The sequence below is a fragment of the Scyliorhinus torazame genome, chromosome 14, assembly GCF_047496885.1.
Source record: "Scyliorhinus torazame isolate Kashiwa2021f chromosome 14, sScyTor2.1, whole genome shotgun sequence".
Classification (NCBI taxonomy): domain Eukaryota; kingdom Metazoa; phylum Chordata; class Chondrichthyes; order Carcharhiniformes; family Scyliorhinidae; genus Scyliorhinus; species Scyliorhinus torazame.
The window spans coordinates 213,737,556-213,761,735 of NC_092720.1; the positions used below are offsets into that span (position 1 = coordinate 213,737,556).

General features: G+C 50.8%; 1 protein-coding gene across 4 annotated transcripts in view; it reads right to left on the minus strand.

Moving 5' to 3' along the window:
- LOC140390476 (butyrophilin subfamily 1 member A1-like) overlaps positions 1-24,180 on the minus strand; it is a 178,939-nt gene that overhangs the window by 79,869 nt on the left and 74,890 nt on the right. For all 4 annotated transcript variants that reach the window (XM_072475639.1, XM_072475638.1, XM_072475637.1 and 1 more), the window contains one exon: positions 19,410-19,442. In XM_072475639.1, the coding sequence (XP_072331740.1) occupies positions 19,410-19,442 (33 nt within the window). The remainder of the gene's footprint in view (positions 1-19,409; positions 19,443-24,180) is intronic.

The following is a 24,180-nucleotide window of genomic DNA, read 5'->3' on the forward strand; positions in this document are numbered from 1 at the left end:
CTTCCAGATCAAGGACGGGAAGGAGGCCGGCGGCGGCCAAGGTGCTCAGGGGTTTTAGGGATCAGATGGGGGGAGTGGACCCATGGAGGTTTGCAAGACCGCAGGCTAGGGAATTTTCTTTTTTCTCCCACGTACATAAGGCTTACTCCCGGATAGATTTCTTTGTTCTGGGCAGGGCGCTCATCCCGAGAGTGGAGGGGACGGAGTATTCGGCCATAGCCGTTTCGGACCATGCCCCGCACTGGGTGGAACTGGAGCTGGGAGAGGAGAGGGACCAACGCCCGCTGTGGCGGCTGGATGTGAGACTGCTGGCTGATGAGGTGGTGTGTGGGAAGGTGAGGGGGTGAATTGAAAGGTACTTGGAGGCCAACGACAACGGGGAGGTGAGAGTGGGGGTGGTATGGGAGGCGTTGAAGGCGGTGATCAGGGGAGAGCTGATCTTCATCAGGGCTCATAGGGAGAAGACAGAGGGAATGGAAAGGGAGAGGTTAGTGGGGGAGATCTTGCGAGTGGACAGGAGATACGCAGAGGCCCCGGAGGAAAGATTACTTGGGGAAAGGCGACGGCTCCAGACGGAGTTTGACCTGCTGACCACGGGCAAGGCGGAGGCACAGTGGAGGAAGGCGCAGGGGACGACCTACTAGTACGGGGAAACGGCTAGTCGGATGCTGGCACACCAGCTCCGTAAGAGGATGGCAGCGAGGGAAATAGGGGGAGTCAAAGATGGAAGGGGAGCCACGGTTCGGAGTGCGACGAAAATAAACAAGGTATTCAAGGCCTTTTATGAAGAGCTGTACAGATCCCAGCCCCCAGCGGGGGAAGAGGGGATGAGACGATTCCTAGATCAGCTGAGATTCCCGAGGGTGGAGGAGCAAGAGGTGGCTGGTTTGGGGGCACCAATTGGGTTGGAGGAGCTGAGCAAGGGTTTGGGGAGCATGCAGGCGGGGAAGGCCCCGGGACCGGACGGGTTCCCGGTGGAGTTCTATTGAAAATATGTGGACCTGCTGGCCCCGCTGATAGTGAGGACCTTTAACGAGGCAAGAGAGGAGGGAACCCTGCCCAAGACAATGTCGGAGGCGACCATCTCCTTGATTCTAAAGCGAGACAAGGATCCACTGCAATGTGGATCGTACAGGCCGATTTCGCTCCTAAATGTGGATGCTAAGTTATTGGCAAAAGTGCTGGCCACGAGGATTGAGGACTGTGTCCCGGGGGTGATTCATGAGGACCAGACAGGATTCGTAAAGGGCAGGCAGTTAAATACCAATGTGCGGCGGCTCTTAAACGTGATAATGATGACATCGGAGGAGGGAGAGGCGGAGATAGTGGCAGCTATGGACGCGGAAAAAGCCTTTGACCGAGTAGAGTGGGAGTACCTCTGGGAGGTATTGCGCAGGTTTGGGTTCGGGGGAGGGTTTATTGGATGGGTTAAGCTCCTTTACAGCGCCCCGGTGGCGAGTGTAGTGACGAACCGGCGGAGGTCGGAGTACTTTAGCTGTACCGAGGGACGAGGCAGGGGTGCCCCCTGTCCCCCCTGTTGTTTGCATTGGCGATCGAATCCTTGGCCATATCACTTAGGGAGTCTAAGAAATGGAGGGGGATAGTCCGCGGGGGAGAGGAGCATCGGGTATCGCTATATGATCTACATAGGACTGGACTGATCCACATAGGACTGGATTGATCCTCATAGGACTGGATTGATCTACATAGGACTGGACTGATCCACATAAGACTGGATTGATCCTCAGAGGACTGGATTGATCTACATAGGACTGGATTGATCCACATGGGACTGGATTGATCCACATGGGACTGGATAGATCCACATAGGACTGGATTGATCCACATGGGACTGGATTGATCCACATGGGACTGGATTGATTTGAAAAAATTCTGACAAGTAGAATGGAATATGTAGCAGATTAAAATTTGTTTTTAAGCAGCGAGCATATTTCTTTGAATTTCTGTAGGATGATTGCTGGGTCCTCTTTATTTTCTTCAAAATAAAATTTAAACAATCTAAACTTCGTGACCACCGCGGGACATGCTAAGTTCAGCAGAAGATAGGTTTGTACATTTTTGTTTTTTTCAGACAGTGCAGAAGATGATCCATTCTTGCTTGAATCAGAGACAATTATCTGCCACGTTCTTATCAAAGATAAGTCGGTCAAGAAGTCCCTGTGCCATACCTCCAGCCCTGACAACATGTCGTTCGGCGTGGTCCGTTAAATTAAACCAGCAGACAAAGGAGGGGCCACTGCCATACTGAACAGAACGGACTACTGCAAAGAAGTATACCGACAACTTAACAACCAAGAACACTACAGACAGTTACCCGCAGATCCGACCAAGAAACACATCCGCCAACTTAACAGACTGATCAAGACCTTGGATCCAGATCTTCAGAGCACCCTACGTGCTCTCATCCCACGTACTCCCCGCATTGGAGATCTCTGCTGCCTACCGAAAATACACAAGGCCAACACACCAGGCCGCCCTATCGTTTCAGGCAATGGGACCCTGTGTGAGAACCTCTCTGGCTACATTGAGGGCATCTTGAAACCCATCGTACAAGGTACGCCCAGCTTCTGTCGCGACACAACGGACTTCCTACAGAAACTCAGCAACCATGGACCAGTTGAACCAGGAACATTCCTCGTCACAATGGACATCTACACCAGCATCCCCCATGACGACGGCATTGCTGCAACAGCCTCAGTACTCAACACCAACAACTGCCAATCTCCAGACGCAATTCTGCAACTCATCTGCTTCATTCTGGATCACAACGTCTTCACCTTCGACAACAAGTTCTTCATCCAGACGCACGGAACAGCCATGGGGACCAAATTCGCACCCCAATACGCCAACATCTTCATGTATAAGTTTGAACAGGACCTACTCACCGCACAGGACCTTCAACCGATGTTATACACCAGATACATCGATGACATTTTTTTCCTTTGGACCCACGGCGAAGAATCACTGAAACGACTACACGATGACATTAATAAGTTCCATCCAACCATCAGACTCACCACGGACTACTCTCCAAAATCAGTTGCATTCTTGGACACACTCGTCTCCATCAAGGACAGTCACCTCAGCACGTCGCTTTACCGCAAACCCACGGATAACCTCATGATGCTCCACTTCTCCAGCTTCCACCCTAAACACATTAAAGAAGCCATCCCCTATGGACAAGCTCTCCGTATACACAGGATCTGCTCAGACGAAGGAGGAGCGTAACAGACATCTACAGATGTTGAAAGATGCCCTCGTACGAACGGGATATGGCACTCGACTCATCGATCGACAGTTCCAATGCGCCACAGCGAAAAACCGCACCGACCTCCTCAGAAGACAAAAATGGGACACAACCGACAGAATACCGTTCGTCGTCCAGTACTTCCCCGGAGCGGAGAAACTACGACATCTTCTTCACAGCCTTCAACACGTCATTGATGAAGATGAACATCTTGCCAAGGTCATCCCCACACCCCCACTACTTGCCTTCAAACAACCGCGCAACCTCAAACAAGCCATTGTTTGCAGCAAACTACCCAGCCTTCAGAACAGTGACCACGACACCACACAACCCTGCCATGGCAATCTCTGCAAGACGTGCCAGATCATCAACATGGATACCACCATTACATGTGTGAACACCACCCACCAGGTACGTGGTACATACTCGTGCGACTCGGCCAACGTTGTCTACCTCATACGCTGCAGGAAAGGATGTCCCGAAGTGTGGTACATTGGCGAGACCATGCAGACGCTGCGACAACGAATGAACGGACATCGCCCGACAATCACCAGGCAGGAATGTTCCCTTCCAGTCGAGGAACACTTCAGCAATCAAGGGCATTCAGCCTCTGATCTCCGGGTAAGTGTTCTCCAAGGCGGCCTTCAGGACGCGCGACAACGCAGAATCGCCGAGCAGAAACTTATAGCCAAGTTCCGCACACATGAGTGCGGCCTCAACCGGGACCTGGGATTCATGTCGTATTACATTCATCCCCCACCATCTGGCCTGCGAAATCCTACCAACTGTCCTGGCTTGACACAATTCACACCTCTTTAACCTGGGGTTACCCCATCTCTGGATCTGTAAAGATTTAATCACCTGCTAATGCTCGCATTCCTAGCATTGTCTGGCATCTTTGAATTTGTCTATATATGTGTTTCTGGAACAGACCTCTTCATTCACCTGAGGAAGGAGCAGCGCTCCGAAAGCTAGTGACATCGAAACAAACCTGTTGGACTTTAACCTGGTGTTGTAAGACTTCGTACTGTGCTCACCCCAGTCCAACGCCGGCATCTCCACATCATCGTTAAATTAATGACTGTGGATGACTGTGCTAGGGACTTTCAACAAACGGGAGAGTTATCAACGAAACATGAAACTGTCATTAACACACCTACTCTGCCCGAGGTCCAGGGTAATCCTGCCACGCTCACCCCCATGATGCTCCACATGACCGCACCATGATGCAGTCACATGATGACCCGGTCTACATCAACGCTACAACATTGTTCCCTGCTGGGAATGAAGCAGAAAATGCTCTCCAGCTGATATGTAAAGAGAACAATTACTCATGATAGGAAATCATGTGGGAGGGGAGCCCTCTCGGGTACAGCAACATTGCAGATAGTTAGGGAGCAGCCAATTGGTGCCAAATTATGGATTAACTAATGTGGGTGTCATTGTCCTGAACATCCCTCCCCTCCTCCACAGCTTCTCACAATACTGCCAGGTCCTAACAATCTCTAATTCTATGAGACACTGAATACTCCTAACTCTTTCAAACCCTCGACTCAGTCCTGCTGGTTGCCCCATATTCATTTCTGCGGCTTCCCTCTCCCACCCACTGAGATCCAGGAACTGCCTCTCACTGTTCACAGATCCATAGCATCTAAGTCCAGTGCTCAATACAAACAATGTCTCAAGACACTTTGGGCTAAATTTTCTGGTCCTTACTGCAGGTGGGATCTTCCGGCCGGGGTGCCCCGCATAGGGGGGTGCCAAGGACCCTCCCATAGGGTGTTCGGGACGGTGGGGGGGGGGTCGCTTCTCGGGCCTCGGATATCGAGACGCCATTAAAAAACGCGTCCCAGTCTTTCACTTCACTGGGGCGTTCTGGCGAGCAGACCTCCCCAGTGTACAAAATGGGGCTATGTGCGGCCTCGGCCGTGCATTCCCCGCTGAGGCCCCTTATACATCACGAGTCGCATTGTATGGCCATGTGTTTCTCGGCGCTGCGTTCTCTAAGAAACACATGGCAAAAAGCGCTCGCTATGGGACTGTGTTCCCAATTAGGGAAATAGCCAGTCAGAGTAGGAATGCCAGGATAGACAGGATGAATGCGTGGCTTGAGAGATGGTGCAGGAGAGAGGGATTCAGATTTTTGGGACATTGGAAAAGGTTCTGGAAGAGGTGGGACCATTACAAATCAGATGTTCTACACTTTGGCAGGACTGGAACCAATGTCCGAGTGGGGTTGTTTGCTAATGCTGTTGGGGAGGGCCTAAACTAATATGCCAGGGGGAGGGGAACCTATGTAAGGAGTCACAGAAAGAGGAAGCTAGGACAAAAACAAAAGATAGAAATGGGAATAAAGTGATAGGCGAAGAAACCAAGGGCAAAACTCAAACAGGGTAAAAGAGAAAAATATTGGGAGCAAGACAAACAATGTTAAAAAGACAAAGTTAAAGGCTCTGTGCCTTAATGCACAAAGCATTTGCAATAAAGTGGATGAACTAATCGCGCAGATATATATAAATGGGTACAATATAATTGGGATTGCGGAGACATGGCTGCAGGGTGAACAGGGATGGGAACTGAATGTCCCAGGGTTCTCAGTATTTAGTAAGGACAGGCATAAAAGAAAAGGTGGTGGTGTGGCACTGCTGGGTAAAGAGGAAATTAACACAATAGTGAGAAAGAATATTAGCTCTGACAATATGGAGTCTGTATGGGTAGAGTTGAGAAATATCAAGAGGCAAAAACCATTAGTGGGTGTCATATATAGACCCCCAAACTGCAGTGGTGATGTTGGGAATGGCATTAAACAAGAAATTAGAGATGTGTATAATAAGGGAATATCGGTGATCATGGGTGATTTTAATCTTCACATAGATTGGGCAAATCTAATTAGCTACAATGCCGTTGAGGAGGAATTCCTGGAGTGTATATGGGATAGTTTACTTGACCAATATGTGGAGGAACCAACTAGAGAGTAGGTCATCTTAGACTGGGTACTGTGTAATGAGAAGGGAATCATTGCCAATCTGGCTGTGCGAGACCCCTTGGGGATAAGTGACCATAACAGGGTCGAATTTTTTATCAAGATGAAGAGTGAAGTAGTTGATTTGGAGACTAGGGTGCTGAATCTTAATAAAGGGAACTATGAGGATATGAGACGTGAGTTGGCCTTGATAGATTGGGGAGAGTTACTTAAAGGAGTGACAGTGGATAGACAATGGCAAACATTCAAGGAACGCACTGCAGCAACTGTTCATTCCTATCTGGCACAAAAGCAAAATGGGTCAGAGGGCCAATCCATGGCTCACAAAGGAAATTAGAAATAGTATCCAATCCAAGGAAGAAGCATACAGATTGGCCAAGAAAAATAATAAGTCTGAGGATTGGGCGCAGTTTAGAATTCAGCAAAGGACCAAGGTACTGATTAAGAAGGGGAAAATACAGTACGAAACTAAATTTGCAGGGAACAAAAAGACTGACATTAAGAGTTTCTATAGACATGTGAAGAGAAAGAGATTGGTAAAGAGAAATGTAGGACCCCTACACACAGAAGCAGGGGAATGTATAATAAGGGACAATGAAATGGCTGAGCAATTGAATATAGACTTTGGTTCTGCCTTCACAAAAGGGGACACAAATCAGATACCAGAAATGTTGGAGAATAAAAGGTTTAGTGAGAGGGAAGAACTGAGGGAGATCAATATTAGTAGAGAAATGGTGCTGGGAAAATTGACGGGACTGAAGGCAGATAAATCCCCAGGGCCTGAGAATCTGCAGTCTAGAGTGCTTTAGGAGGTGGCTCTGGAAATAGTGGATACATTGGTGGTCATCTTCCGGGATTCTATAGACTCTGGAACTGTCCCTGCAGATTAGAGGGTAGCTCACATCACTCCGATATTGAAAAAGGGCGGTAGAGAGAAAGCAGGGAATTATAGACCAGTAAGCCTAACATTGGTAGTGGGGAAAATTCTTGAATCCATTATCTTTTTTTTTTAATAAATATTTTATTGAAAATTTTTGGTCAACCAACACAGTACATTGTGCATCCTTTACACAATATTGTAACAACACAAATAACAATGACCTATTTTATAAACAAAAAATGAATAAATAATAAATAACAAAAATGAAAACTAGCCCTAATTGGCAACTGCCTTATCACAAGTAACACTCTCCAAAAATATAATTTAACAGTCCAATATATAATTATCTGTCGCAACGACCTATACATATTATACAGTATATATTAACAACCCTGAGAGTCCTTCTGGTTCCTCCTCCCCCCCCCCCTCCACCCCCTCCCTCCCCCCCCCCCCCCCCCCCCCGATACTGGGCTGCTGCTGCTGCCTTCTTTTTTCCATTCCATCTATCTTTCTGCGAGGTATTCGACGAACGGTTGCCACTGCCTGGTGAACCCTTGAGCCGACACCCTTAGAACGAACTTAATCCGCTCTAGTTTTATAAACCCTGCCATGTCATTTATCCAGGTCTCCACCCCCGGGGGCTTGGCTTCATTCCACATTAACAATATCCTGCGCCGGGCTACTAGGGACGCAAAGGCCAAAACATCGGCCTCTCTCGCCTCCTGCACTCCCGGCTCTTGTGCAACCCCAAATATAGCCAACCCCCAGCTTGGTTCGACCCGGAACCCCACTACTTTTGAAAGCACCTTTGTCACCCCCATCCAAAACCCCTGTAGTGCCGGGCATGACCAAAACATATGGGTATGATTCGCTGGGCTTCTCGAGCACCTCGCACACCTATCCTCCACCCCAAAAAATTTACTGAGCCGTGCTCCAGTCATATGCGCCCTGTGTAATACCTTAAACTGAATCAGGCTTAGCCTGGCGCACGAGGACGACGGGTTTACCCTGCTTAGGGCATCTGCCCACAGCCCCTCCTCGATCTCCTCCCCCAGCTCTTCTTCCCATTTCCCTTTTAGTTCATCTACCATAGTCTCCCCTTCGTCCCTCATTTCCCTATATATATCTGACACCTTACCATCCCCCACCCATGTCTTTGAGATCACTCTGTCCTGCACCTCTTCTGTCGGGAGCTGCGGGAATTCCCTCACCTGTTGCCTCGCAAAAGCCCTCAGTTGCATATACCTGAATGCATTCCCTTGGGGCAACCCATATTTCTCGGTCAGCGCTCCCAGACTCGCGAACTTCCCATCCACAAACAGATCTTTCAGTTGCGTTATTCCTGCTCTTTGCAACATTCCATATCCCCCATCCATTCCCCCCCGGGGCAAACCTATGGTTGTTTCTTATCGGGGACCCCCCCCAAGGCTCCAGTCTTTCCCCTATGCCGTCTCCACTGTCCCCAAATCTTCAGTGTAGCCACCACCACCGGGCTTGTGGTGTAGTTCCTCGGTGAGAACGGCAATGGGGCTGTCACCATAGCCTGTAGGCTAGTCCCCCTACAGGACGCCCTCTCTAATCTCTCCCATCCACTTACTCACCATTGAAATATTAGCGGCCCAATAATACTCACTTAGGCTCGGTAGTGCCAGCCCCCCCTATCCCTGCTACGCTGTAAGAATCCCTTCCTCACTCTCGGGGTCTTCCCGGCCCACACAAAACCCATGATGCTCTTTTCAATCCTTTTTAAAAAAAGCCTTTGTGATCACCACCGGGAGGCACTGAAACACAAAGAGGAATCTCGGGAGGACCACCATCTTAACCGCCTGCACCCTCCCTGCCAGTGACAGGGATACCATATCCCATCTCTTGAAATCCTCCTCCATTTGTTCCACCAACCGCGTTAAATTTAACCTATGCAATGTGCCCCAATTCTTGGCTATCTGGATCCCCAGGTAACGAAAGTCCCTTGTTACCTTCCTCAACGGTAGGTCCTCTATTTCTCTACTCTGCTCCCCTGGATGCACCACAAACAACTCACTTTTCCCCATGTTCAATTTATACCCTGAAAAATCCCCAAACTCCCCAAGTATCCGCATTATTTCTGGCATCCCCTCCGCCGGGTCTGCCACGTATAGTAGCAAATTGTCCGCATACAAAGATACCCGGTGCTCTTCTCCTCCTCTAAGTACTCCCCTCCACTTCTTGGAACCCCTCAACGCTATCGCCAGGGGCTCAATCGCCAGTGCAAACAATAATGGGGACAGAGGGCATCCCTGCCTTGTCCCTCTATGGAGCCGAAAATATGCAGATCCCCGTCCATTCGTGACCACGCTCACCATCGGGGCCCTATACAACAGCTGCACCCATCTAACATACCCCTCTCCAAAACCAAATCTCCTCAACACCTCCCACAAATAATCCCACTCCACTCTATCAAATGCTTTCTCGGCATCCATCGCCACTACTATCTCCGTTTCCCCCTCTGGTGGGGCCATCATCATTATCCCTAATAGCCTCCGTATATTCGTGTTCAGCTGTCTCCCCTTCACAAACCCAGTTTGGTCCTCGTGGACCACCCCCGGGACACATTCCTCTATTCTCATTGCCATTACCTTGGCCAGGATCTTGGCATCTACATTTAGGAGGGAAATAGGTCTATAGGACCCGCATTGTAGCGGGTCCTTTTCCTTCTTTAAGAGAAGCGATATCGTTGCTTCAGACATAGTCGGGGGCAGTTGTCCCCTTTCCTTTGCCTCATTAAAGGTCCTCGTTAATACCGGGGCGAGCAAGTCCACATATTTTCTATAGAATTCGACTGGGAATCCATCCGGTCCCGGGGCCTTTCCCGCCTGCATGCTCCTAATTCCTTTCACCACTTCTTCTACCTCGATCTGTGCTCCCAGTCCCACCCTTTCCTGCTCTTCCACCTTGGGAAATTCCAGCCGATCCAAGAAGCCCATCATTCTCTCCCTCCCATCCGGGGGTTGAGCTTCATATAATTTTTTATAAAATGTCTTGAACACTCCATTCTCTCTCTCTGCTCCCCGCTCCATCTCTCCTTCCTCATCCCTCACTCCCCCTATTTCCCCCGCTGCTCCCCTTTTCCTCAATTGGTGTGCCAGCAACCTGCTCGCCTTCTCCCCATATTCGTACTGTACACCCTGTGCCTTCCTCCATTGTGCCTCTGCAGTGCCCGTAGTCAGCAAGTCAAATTCTACATGTAGCCTTTGCCTTTCCCTGTACAGTCCCTCCTCCGGTGCTTCCGCATATTGTCTGTCCACCCTCAAAAGTTCTTGCAGCAACCGCTCCCGTTCCTTACTCTCCTGCTTCCCTTTATGTGCCCTTATTGATATCAGCTCCCCTCTAATCACCGCCTTCAACGCCTCCCAGACCACTCCCACCTGGACCTCCCCATTATCATTGAGTTCCAAGTACTTTTCAATGCACCCCCTCACCCTTAGACACACCCCCTCATCTGCCATTAGTCCCATGTCCATTCTCCAGGGTGGGCGCCCTCCTGTTTCCTCCCCTATCTCCAAGTCTACCCAGTGTGGAGCGTGATCCGAAATGGCTATAGCCGTATACTCCGTTCTCCTCACCTTCGGGATCAACGCCCTTCCCAGCACAAAAAAGCCTATTCGCGAGTAGACTTTATGGACATAGGAGAAAAACGAGAACTCTTTACTCCTAGGTCTGCTAAATCTCCACGGGTCTACACCTCCCATCTGCTCCATAAAATCTTTAAGTACCTTGGCTGCTGCCGGCCTCCTTCCAGTCCTGGACTTCGACCTATCCAGCCCTGGTTCCAACACCGTATTAAAATCTCCCCCCATTATCAGCTTTCCCATCTCTAGGTCCGGAATGCGTCCTAGCATCCGCCTCATAAAATTGGCATCATCCCAGTTCGGGGCATATACGTTTACCAAAACCACCGTCTCCCCCTGTAGTTTGCCACTCACCATCACGTATCTGCCCCCGTTATCCGCCACTATAGTCTTTGCCTCGAACATTACCCGCTTCCCCACTAATATAGCCACCCCCCGTTTTTCGCATCTAGCCCCGAATGGAACACCTGCCCCACCCATCCTTTGCGTAGCCTAACCTGGTCTATCAGTTTCAGATGCGTTTCCTGTAACATAACCACATCTGCCTTAAGTTTCTTAAGGTGTGCGAGTACCCGTGCCCTCTTTATCGGCCCATTCAGCCCTCTCACGTTCCACGTTATCAGCCGGGTTGGGGGGCTTCCGACCCCCCCCCCCCCCCTTGTCGATTAGCCATCCCCTTTTTCCAGCTCCTCACCCGGTTCCCACGCAGCTGTATCTCCCCCAGGCGGTGCCCCCCCGCCCATCCCCTCCCATACCAGCTCCCCCCTCTCCCCAGCAGCAGCAACCCAGTAATTCCCCCCTCCCACCCCCCCCCCCGCTAGATCCCCCGCTAGCGTAATTACTCCCCCCATGTTGCTCCCAGAAGCCAGCAAACTCTGGCCGACCTCGGCTTCCCCCCCGTGACCTCGGCTCGCACCGTGCGACGCCCCCTCCTTCCTGCTTCTCTATTCCCGCCATGATTATCATAGCGCGGGAACCAAGCCCGCGCTTCTCCCTTGGCCCCGCCCCCAATGGCCAACGCCCCATCTCCTCCACCTCCCCTCCTCCCCCCATCACCACCTGTGGAAGAGAGAAAAGTTACCACATCGCAGGATTAGTACATAAAACTCCTCTTTCCCCCCTTTTTAACCCCCCTCTTCGCCCCCCCCACATTCGCCCCACCACTTTGTTCAAACGTTCTTTTTAATAACCCGCTCATTCCAGTTTTTCTTCCACAATAAAAGTCCACGCTTCATCCGCCGTCTCAAAGTAGTGGTGCCTCCCTCGATATGTGACCCACAGTCTTGCCAGTTGCAGCATTCCAAATGTTATCTTCTTTTTATGAAGCACCACCTTGGGCCGATTAAAGCTCGCCCTCCTTCTCGCCACCTCCGCACTCCAGTCTTGATAAACGCGGATAACCGCGTTCTCCCATTTACTGCTCCGAGTTTTCTTTGCCCATCTAAGGACCATTTCTCTATCCTTAAAACGGAGTAATCTCACCACTATGGCTCTGGGAATTTCTCCTGCTCTCGGTCCTCGCGCCATCACTCGGTATGCTCCCTCCACCTCCAACGGACCCGCCGGGGCCTCCGCTCCCATTAACGAGTGCAGCATCGTGCTCACATATGCCCCGACGTCCGCTCACTCCGCACCTTCAGGAAGACCAAGAATCCTCAGGTTGTTCCTCCTTGCGTTGTTCTCCAGTGCCTCCAACCTTTCCACACATCGTTTCTGATGTGCCTCATGCGTCTCCGTCTTCACCACCAGGCCCTGTATGTCGTCCTCATTCTCGGCTGCCTTTGCCTTCACGACCCGAAGCTCCCGCTCCTGGGTCTTTTGTTCCTCCTTTAGCCCTTCGATCGCCTGTAGTATAGGGGCCAACAGCTCTTTCTTCATTTCCTTTTTGTGCTCTTCCACACAGCATTTCAAGAACTCTTGTTGTTCAGGGCCCCATGTTAAACTGCCACCTTCCGACGCCATCTTGGTTTTTGCTTGCCTTCCTTGCCGCTGTTCTAAAGGATCCACTGCAATCCGGCCACTTTCTCCTCCTTTTTTCATCCGTATCCAGGGGGGATTCCCTTCTGGTTTACCGCACAGTGTTTTTAGCCGTCAAAATTGCCGTTGGGGCTCCTGTCAAGAGCCCAAAAGTCCGTTTCACCGGGAGCTGCCGAAACGTGCGACTTAGCTGGTCATCGCCGCACCCGGAAGTCCCTTGAATCCATTATCAAGGACTTCATAGCGGAACATTTAGAAAGCAGTGTCAGGATCAGTCAGAGTCAGCATGGATTTATGAAGGAGAAATCATGCTTGATAAATCTGTTGGAATTCTTTGAAGATGTAATGAGTAGAGTTGACAAGGGGGAGCCAGTCGATGTGGTATATTTGGACTTTCAAAAGGCGTTTGACAAAGCTCCGCATAAGAGATTATTTATTGTGCAAGATTAAAGTTCCTGGGATTGGGGAATGGGGGAAGTGTATTAATGATTTGGATGAGGGAACAAAATATAACATCACAAAGTTTGCAGATAATACCAAGTTGGGTGGGAGGGTGAACTGTGACAAGGATGCATTATCTCGACAGGTTGGGCGAGTGGGCAAATCAATGGCAGATGCAATACAATTTGGATAAGTGAGGTTATTCACTTTTGTGAAAGTGTACAAACTCAGCAATAGCATGATGGGAAAAATAGCCAACTTATGTAACCGAGTGTAAGACAGCTGTGTCAGCTAAGTGCCAAGATCAGACCCTGACAAACTAGACAAAGCTAAGAATCCACATAATTGTATCATACAAGGCCAGAAGAGGGAAAATAGTGCCTGACCTTAGTAAAACCTGATAACAAAGCCACGATCTAGGAATGTCCTAATAACACAACCTCCTCATGACCTAGGTCCATCTGCGTCAAGGCATCATGAGGGCAGAGGTGAAAAACAAAATAGGACCACGTCTTAAATCCTCTAAAGACAAAATACTGCAAATAAGCCGAGTCAGGGTCTTTCCATGACATGTTTGATCAGAAGTTATGACTGTATTGACATTTTTGAACAAGGTCTGTTTTTGTAAAATGATACAGCTTTTGTATAAATATTGCACGTTTTCTCCATGTCTTTGCGAGCTTGAGAAAGAATGAGCAGGTTTACCTTAACAGATCTCTCTCTCTCTCTAACCTGTAGCCATCTGCATGCAGACTTTGGTCAATAAAGACAAAGTTATTTATTTCGAAACAGAGTTGTAAAGTTGTTTTCTTCACAGTCTTCAAGTAGGAAAAATTTTAAAAGACGACACTTTGGAGGCAAAAACAGGAAGGCAGATTACGACCTGAATGGTTTTAAATTGGGAGAGGGGAGTGTCCTTGTGTACCTGTCGCTGAAGGTAAGCATGCAGGTGCAGCAGGCGGTAAAGAAGGCTAATGGTATGTTGGCCTTCATTGCGAGAGGTTGAGTACAGGAACAGGAATGTGTTGTTGCAATTATACAGGGCCTTGGTGAGGCTACATCTGGAATATTGTGTGCAGTTTCGGTCTCCTTTTCTGAGGAAGGATGTTCTTGCTCTCAAGGGAGAGCAACGAAGGTTTACTGGACTAATTCCAGAGATGGACTGTCATATCAGGAGTGATAGGACTAGGTTAGGATTGATCTCACTGGAGTTCAGAAGAATAGGGGGGATCTCATACAGAGTTATAAAGTTCTAACAGGACTAGGCAGGGTAGATGCAGGGAAGATGTTACCAATGATGGGTCTGTCCAGAACCAGGGGTCACAGTCTGAGGATTCAGGGTAAACCATTTCAGACAGAGATAAGGAGACATCTATTCACACAAAGAGTGGTGGGCCTGTGGAATTCATTACCACAGGAAGTAGTTGATGCTAAATCATTGAATATATTCAAGAGGCGGCTAGATATAGCACTTGGGATCAAAGATTATGGGGAGAAAGCAGGATTAGGCTTTCCAGTTGGATGATCAGCCATGATCATGATAAATGGGCCAAAAGGCCTCCTCCTGCTCCTATCTTCTATGTATCTATATTAGTTGAATCGTGCCCTGTCTCCCAAACGTCAAATTCTGGTCACAGTGTTTTGACCTCAATTGGTGGCAACGTGGGCCTCACTATATCGGGTCTCCATCTCAGACTCAGGCCGACACACCAGCATCATCAGCCATGCCCTCAGTGGGTATCCCTTGTCCCCCACAAGCCAATCCGTCATTCTGGGGTGGTCCTCAAAGAAACCAGTGATCTCCGGGTGCTCCAGGATGTAGCTGTCATGCACACTGCCTGGGAGCGGGTACACACGGACATGATTTTGAGGCGATGATCGCACAAGATCTGAACATTCAGCACGTGTTCGTGTTAATACAGGGCACTCCCTCATACCCCGGTGCTCGCAGGACGACAGAAGTGCCATTGGACCTGGAAAATCCTGGCGATGGCAGCAAATCCTGCGGGCTGGACAACTCGTCAGATGGATGGATGAGCATTACGAGGATCTGTCACCTCCCGAATGTACCTGTGCATGGAAGATTGGGATATACCACACAGGTCCCCGCTTGAGCCCTGGAATGACCCAGTGGCATAGACATTTAGGGCTGCAGTGACCTTTAAGGCCACCAGGAGTGGGTGTCCTCCTTCTCCATGGGGTGCCATGTCCATGAGGGCGTGACACAGGTGCCGAACTGTCTCTCTGCTGAGATGCAGTCTTCTGTGGCATATGCTGTGCGTCAGTGCTTGGATTGACCAACGACACCTGTACAGCTTGGGCAGTCACTGGCCTCCCCTTTTGGCTCCCTCCCCACCTGATGGATGGCCGGGTCTTCAGGGTGTGAGGCAGCCTCCTGCACATAGAGTGCCGCCTCCAGCCTGTGTGGGCTTTAATGCGTCTGCCTTCCTCGGCTGCCACAAGCAACACGAGGGCAGCCTCCGCGGGTTCTATATCAGCAAATATGGTTTTATCTGGAAGGAATTGGAGACGGAGAGAGGCCAACAATCAATTCCGGCTTCCACCTTGGGAGCCTCAAATCTCCCAAGCCCCGCCCCCCCCCCCCCCACCCTTACCATGACTGTCCTCCTTCTTTCAGAGTGCCATCCAGAGGGCCAGTTGTGCTGGAAAACCATAATCTGCATATTTACCCCCAGCCACATCAGGAGCCCCGAGACCCAGCCTCTGCCGGGAACCCCGAGACCCAGACCTCTGCCGGGAACCCCGAGACCCAGACCTCTGCCGGGAACCCCGAGACCCAGACCTCTGCCGGGATATCCGAGACCCAGACCTCTGCCGGGAACCCCGAGACCCAGACCTCTGCCGGGAACCCCGAGACCCAGACCTCTGCCGGGAACCCCGAGACCCAGACCTCTGCCGGGAACCCCGAGACCCAGACCTCTGCCGGGATATCCGAGACCCAGACCTCTGTCGGGATATCCGAGACCCAGACCTCTGCCGGGATATCAGAGACCCAGACCTCTGCCGGGATATCCGAGACCCAGACCTCTGTCGGGAACCCCGAGACCCAGACCTCTGCTGGGAACCCCGAGACCCAGACCTCTGTCGGGAACCCCGAGACCCAGACCTCTGTCGGGAACCCCGAGACCCAGACCTCTGCCGGGAACCCCGAGACCCAGACCTCTGCCGGGAACCCCGAGACCCAGACCTCTGCCGGGAACCCCGAGACCCAGACCTCTGCTAGGAACCCCGAGACCCAGACCTCTGCCGGGATATCCGAGACCCAGACCTCTGCCGGGAACCCCGAGATCCAGACCTCTGCCGGGAACCCCGAGACCCAGACCTCTGCCGGGAACCCCGAGACCCAGACCTCTGCCGGGAACCCCGAGACCCAGACCTCTGCCGGGAACCCCGAGACCCAGACCTCTGCCGGGAACCCCGAGACCCAGACCTCTGCCGGGATATCCGAGACCCAGACCTCTGCCGGGATATCCGAGACCCAGACGTCTGTCGGGAACCCCGAGACCCAGACCTCTGCCGGGATATCCGAGACCCAGACCTCTGCCGGGAACCCCGAGACCCAGACCTCTGTCGGGAACCCCGAGACCCAGACCTCTGCCGGGAACCCCGAGACCCAGACCTCTGCCGGGATATCCGAGACCCAGACCTCTGCCGGGAACCCCGAGACCCAGACCTCTGCCGGGAACCCCGAGACCCAGACCTCTGCCGGGAACCCCGAGACCCAGACCTCTGCCGGGATATCCGAGACCCAGACCTCTGCCGGGAACCCCGAGACCCAGACCTCTGCCGGGAACCCCGAGACCCAGACCTCTGCCGGGATATCCGAGACCCAGACCTCTGCCGGGAACCCCGAGACCCAGACCTCTGCCGGGAACCCCGAGACCCAGACCTCTGCCGGGAACCCCGAGACCCAGACCTCTGCCGGGATATCCGAGACCCAGACCTCTGCCGGGAACCCCGAGACCCAGACCTCTGCCGGGAACCCCGAGACCCAGACCTCTGCCGGGAACCCCGAGACCCAGACCTCTGTCGGGAACCCCGAGACCCAGACCTCTGCCGGGATATCAGAGACCCAGACCTCTGCCGGGAACCCCGAGACCCAGACCTCTGTCGGGAACCCCGAGACCCAGACCTCTGCCGGGAACCCCGAGACCCAGACCTCTGCCGGGAACCCCGAGACCCAGACCTCTGCCGGGAACCCCGAGACCCAGACCTCTGCCGGGAACCCCGAGACCCAGACCTCTGCCGGGAACCCCGAGACCCAGACCTCTGCCGGGAACCCCGAGACCCAGACCTCTGCCGGGAACCCCGAGACCCACACCTCTGTCGGGAACATTAAGGAAGACGTGCTCAGCTGCCTTTTGCTCATCCACACATTTATCCTTTGGCCGTGAGAGGATCCTCAGTGCTGAAACCTGCTCTTAGTGTTTGATTGTTGACAATTGTCCCTATGGTGCTGATGCTTCTAGAGTTCAGGCACACTGTTCAGGCATCAGTGTTTGCTGGACATACAATGCAGTAATCATCCTCTGAGCCATGGCACCTGTGTCCTCGAGGAGACACTATAGCGTTCAGGAGTGTGAAGTATTACCACAACTAACAAGGCTAATTCCTCATTCCAGCGTGAAGATAGAGGCTGCTCACAGTCAAAGGGGTGAAATTGACTTTCATGAGAGAACCTGCAGCAGGGATCTGTCCCGGGTGCGTTTGGTGGGACAGACAGGCTGCAGTGTGTTTGCCCCTGTTATGGGTCTCCACAGTATTTGAAGATGGCTTGAAGGCCTCACAGGCGCAAAGCCCCTCCCACCCCAGCCCATGGGCGAACACCAACCTGGAATGCTTCAGCCCCCCAACCAAGCCCAACTCCCCTGAAGTGCCCCCCACCCTCCCCGAGCACTCGGACAGCAACTCCGGTGGCATTGAGCTGCCTGCCAGAAAATAGAAATGGCTGCTCACCTCCTCACTTCCCTTCAGTAGCCATTGCGCCAGCTTCATGTTTTTTCCCACCGGGGAGTCAGGTAATTCCCAGGAGGCTGCCGCATTCGACTTCAATCTCATTAATGAGATTGAAATGAACACAAATTAATGATATTCTTGCCATTGGGTGAGATCAGGAACTCGTCATCAGGAGCGGGTTAGCTACATCGCAAAATAATTTGTGCCCGACACAAATCTCGACTTTGCCCTCTCCTGCTTTTCACCCGGAATGCTCCGATCCATGCCACGGCAGCAGGGTAGCCATAGTGGTTAGCACAATTGCTTCACAACTCCACGGTCCAAGGTTCGATTCCGGCTTGGGTAACTGTCTGTGCGGAGTCTGCACGTTCTCCCCGTGTCTGCGTGGGTTTCCTCCGGGTGCTCCGGTTTCCTCCCACAGTCCAAAGATGTGCAGGTTAGGTGGATTGGCCATGCTAAATTGCCCTTAGTGTCCAAAGTTGCCCTTAGTGTTGGGTGGGGTTACTGGGTTATGGGGATAGGGTGGAGATGTTGACCTTGGGTAGGGTGCTCTTTCCAACAGCCGGTGCAGACTCGATGGGCCGAATGGCCTCCTTCTGCACTGTAAATTCTATGATAATCTATGCCGGGCATAACATGGTCGCTGTATCATGCCCAATATCTCCATAGTTTTTAAAATCACTAAACATTGGAATAATAATCTGAGGAAACTATTGAGTTTAGCTGAAAGGAAGCATTAATGTAAATCTGTGCAATAATTAAAATATAATTATGACCTATCCTAAGATCTGTCTAATTGATAATTGAACTAAACAATTGGTTCTTCTTATCCTCTTAATTCCAGGACCTGGAAGTCATCTCAGGTCAGACCAATGGGATACCATCTCACCAATATAAGTCAGAGTGATTAAAATAGTTAATGCTGTGGGGAACACAAATGTAACTGGTAAGTAGCTTTCTGCAGTTGTACTGACAGCAACAACAATATTCTGACTGTCGTCTGCTACTTCCGAATGTCCTGTCCTGGAACACTTCATCCAGTGTTTTTAAATCAAAGGTTGGAGATTATTCCAAGATATCCTTGTACAGTGAATTCTGCACAAAGAGTACTTAAAGGATCAGTTTATTATCCTTTTGTGTAAAACAGTCATAATCTCAATATGTATATTTAACTAACTGATCCCAACAGATAAACAAAGTAAATGTCATTAATAAAAGTTAGTTACTCGAAAACCTTCTTTGTAGTTTGTGAATATTTCAATATTGAGCTCTTACCAAGTTCCACGAAAGATTTCCGACGTTCGAGCTCTGAAAAGATACAATAAAAACATTGTGACAAATATTAGAAACAAGGAGCAGAATTGCCCCATAATCTGTCAGAGAACCAGGCTCTGACTGAAAACTGCCGTGTATCTCTCCAGATGTACTGCCAAATTTTCAGATCAGATCATAACCACTCTGCCACCCAACCCAAAGTGCCACCTAAGCTGGTTCCAATTTTAAGGAATGCCACCACCACCAGGCTCGCTGTATACCTGGCCAGGGAGAAAGGGAGAGGGGCCATAACCAGCGGCTTTAGAGACCCCCCACCCCTCGCAGGAAGCCTCCTCCATTTGCACCCACTCTGACACCCCCCCTTCCGCCCCCACCACCACCGGCGCACCTTTTCAACATTCACCGCCCAGTAATAATGTGGTAACTGTGGTAACACAATCCCCCCCTGCCTGCTACCCCTCTGCAGGAATCTCTCCGGATCCTAGGTGTCTTACCTGCCCACTCAAAGGCCAAAATTAACCTTTCCACCCTCACAAAAAATACTTTCTGATCGGGAGGGACTGAAACACGAACACAAAACCTCAGGAGAATATTTATTTTTAACGTCTGCACTCTCCCCACCAAGGAGAGTGGGAGAGCGCCCCACCTATTCGGGTCCCCTCACACCCTTTCCACCAAGCTGGTCTCAAGTTTCATTTGTGCATCGTGGCCCAGTCACGAGCCACCTGAATATCGAGGTACCTAATTCTCGGCTTGGCCAGCTTAAACGGCAAGGCTCCCAGGTCTACACACCTCCCTGAGGAAATACCTCGCTCTTCGACATGTTGAGTTTATACCCTGAAAAGGACCCAAACTTCCCTAACAGTCCCATTATTTTCTCCGTACACACAAGCGCAACCGGAAAATATAGCGACAGATTGTTCACCTAGACGGATACCCAGTGCTCCCGGTCTCCCATTACTATGGCTTTCCAGTCATTTGACATCTGAAGTACAATGGCCAGGGGCTCTATAGATAGCACAGATAACAACGGAGATAATGGGCATCCCTGTCTCGTGCCCCTAAGAGGCTTAATTCCCTGCATTTAAAATAAATTCCAGTGTTAAAATGGAAAATATCTGCAGCCACTATTTGCAAAGTTTTAAAAAGCACGAGGCAGAGCTGCATCATCTCAACAAAAAAAAAGCTGCTAAATCTGGCACGGATATTCTAAAAATACCCGGGTTCACCGCATTGGTTCTCACAGGGCCTTGAACAGGTACCTCCACTCCACCCGGTCAAACAACTTCTCCGCATCCCGAAATAATAACCTCGGCATCTTCTCCCTGGACCCTGTCATGACCACGTTCAGAAAGCGTCTAATGTTACTTGACAACTAACTCCCCTTAACAAAGCCTGTCTGATGCTCAGAGACCACCTCAGGCACGCACCCCTCCAATCGCCTAGCCAAAACCTTCAGCAGCACTTTCACATCTGTATTAGACAAGGAAATTGGCTGAAAAGACCCACTCTCCACCGGATCCTTATTCTTCTTTGGGATCAAGGAGATGGACGTCTGCACCAATGTGGCCAGCATTTCCTCCCCTGGCCACAAATCATAATACATCCCCAGGAGATGCCAGCACTGCTGAGAACTGTTGATAAAATTCCACCGGAAAGCCTTCCGGCCTTCCCCGATTGCATCAGCTCAATGCACTCCATTATCACCGACAGTTCCAATGGCACCTCCAGTCCCGGTCCCTTCTCCTACTCCACCACTGGGAATTCCAACCCGTCTAGAAAGTGTTCCATCTCCGCGTTCTCCGCCCAGGACACTGACCTATACGATCCCAGTAAAATGCCTCAAATGCCCCGTTAATTTATTTCCAGTGTCGTCACCAGACCCCCCCCTCCCCCAACCCAACCTGCACTGTCTCCCATGTGACCACTTACTGTCTCAACGGGTGGGCTACCAGGCAGCTGGCCTTCTCCCCATGCACGACGGAGCTGGCCCCCCGCCTTCCCTATCGATACCTGATCGAACTCGGCCTGCAGCCTCTTTCTTTCTGCTAACAGCTGTCTAGCCGGAGTGGGCGAATACCACCGGTCCACTTCCACAATGGCCTTGACTAACCTCTGTCTCTCTGCCCTCTCAACCTTATCCCTGTGGGCCTTAGAGGATATCACCTCCCATTAATTGCTGCCTTCAACTCTTCCAAAACGTGGAGAGCGAAACCTCCCCGTTCTGGTTGAACTCCATATAATCCTCTATTTCCAAGGCTATCTTCTCGCAGAACTTCTTGCCTACCAGGAGTGCTGAATCTAACGTCCATGGGGGGCGCTGGGCTCGGCCCATTTTGAACATCACTTCCACATAATGTGGCGCGTGGTCTGATATTACTGTTGTAGTGTATTCTGTCCCCACAATTCCTGGGACTAATGATCTCCCTACCACAAAGAACTCTATTCGGCAATGTACATCATGCACGTGGGAGAAGAAGGAAATCTCCCTCTCTCCTGGATTTTTTAATTTATTTTTTATTCATTTTGCAGAATGTGAGTGTCGCTGGTTAGGCCAGCATTTATTGCCCATCCCTGGTTGCCCTTCAGAAGGTGGTGGTGATTTGGCTTCTTGAACCGCTGCAGTCCTTAGGGTGTAGGTGCACCCACTGTGCTGTTCGGGAGGGAGTTCCAGGATGTTGCCCCAGCGACAGTGAAGGAACGGCGATATATTTCCAAGTCAGGGTGAGTGAGTGACTGCGAGGGGAACCTCCAGGCGGTGGGGTTCCCAGGTATCTGCTGCTCTTGTCCTTCTAGATGGTAGTGATCGTGGGTTTGGAAGGTGTTGTCTAAGGAACCTTGGTGAGTTACTGCAGTGCATCTTGTAGACATGGCTTCCACTGTCGTCAGTGGTGGAGGGTTTGAATGTTTGTGGAAGGAGGAGTGATCAAGCGGGGCTGCTTTGTCCTGGATGGTGTCGAGCTGCTTGAGTGTTGTTGAAGCTGCTCTCATCCAGGCAAGTGGAGAGTATTCCATTGCACTCCTGACTTGTACCTTGTAGATGGTGGACAGGCTTTGGGGGGCCTGGAGGTGAGTTACTCACCGTAGGATTCCTAGTCTTTGTCCTGCCCTAGAACCACAGTATTAATGTGGCTAGTCCAGTTCAGTTTCTGATCAATGGTAACCCCAGGATGTTGACTATGGGGGATACAGTGATGGTAATGCCATTGAATGTCAAGGCGGCTGTGGTTAGGTCCTCTCTTGAAGGAGATGGTCATTGCCTGGCACTTGTGTGGTGCAAATATAACTTGCCACTTGTAAGTCCAAGCCTAGCTATTGTCCAGGTCTTGCTGCATTTGGACACGGACTGCTTCATTATCTGAGGACTGGCAAATGGTGCTGACCATTGTGCAATCACCCACAAACATCCCCACCTCTCACCGTATAATGGAAGGGAGCTCATTGATGCAGCAGCTGAAGATGGTTGGGCCTAGGACACTGCCCTGAGGAACTCCTGCAATGATGTCCTGGAGCTGAGATGATTGACCTCCAACCACCATAACCATCTTCCTTTGTGCCGGGTATGACTCCAACCAGCGGAGAGTTTTCCCCCTGATTCCCATTGACTCCAGTTTAGCGAGGGCTCCTTGATGCCATACTCATCAAATTCTGCCTTTATGTCAAGGGTATTCATTCTCATTTCACTCTGGCATTCAGCTCTTTGGTCCATGTTTGAACCAAGGCTGTAATAAAGAGTCAGGAGCTGAGTGACTCTGATGGAACCCAAACTGAGCGTCCGTGAGCAGATTATAGCTGAGTAAGTGCCTCTTGATAGCACTGTTGATGACTCCTTCCATCATTTTGCTGATGATGGAGAGTAGACTGATAGGGTGGTAATTGGCAGGGTTGGATTTGCCCTGTTTCTTGTGTACAGGACACACCTGGGAATTTTCCGTATTGCCGGGTAGATGCCAGTGTTGTCGCTGTACTGGAACAGCTTGGCTAGGGGTGTGGCAAGTTCTGGAGCACAAGTCTTCAGGACTATTGCTGGGATATTGTCAGGACCCATAGCCTTTGCAGTGTCCAGTGCCTTCAGCCATTTCTTGATATCGCCTGGAGTGAATCGTATTGGCTGAAGACTGACATCTGTGATGCTGGGAACCTCCGGAGGAGACTGAGGTGGATCATCCACTCGGCACTTCTGGCTGAAGATTGTTGCGAGTGCCTCAGCCTTGTCTTTTGCACAGATGTGCTGGGCTCCTCCATCATTAAGGATGGGGATATTTGTTGAGCCTCCTCCTCCAGTGAGTTGTTTAGTTGCCTATTCACGGCTGGATGTAGCAGGACTGCAGAGCTTAGATCAGATGCGTTTGTTGTGGAATCGCTTAGCTCTGTCTATTACTTGCTGCTTATGCTGTTTGGCACACAAGTAGTCCTGTGTTGTCGCTTCACCCAAGTTGACATCTCATTTTCCTGATGCCTGATGTTGCTCCTGCCACGCTCTCCTGCACTCTTCATTGAACCAGGGTTGATCCCCTGGCTGGGTGGTAATGGGAGAGTGGGGGACATGTCGGGCCATGAGGCAGATTGTGGTTGATACAATTCTGCTGCTGCTGATGGCCCACAGGGCCTCATGGATGCCCAGTCTTGAGTTGCCAGATCTGTTGAAGTCTATCCCATTCAGCACGGTGGTAGTGCCGTACAACACGGTGGACGGTATCCTCAATGTGAAGATGGGACTTTGTCTCCACAAGGACTGTGCGGTGGTCACTTCTACCAATGGTCAGATGCA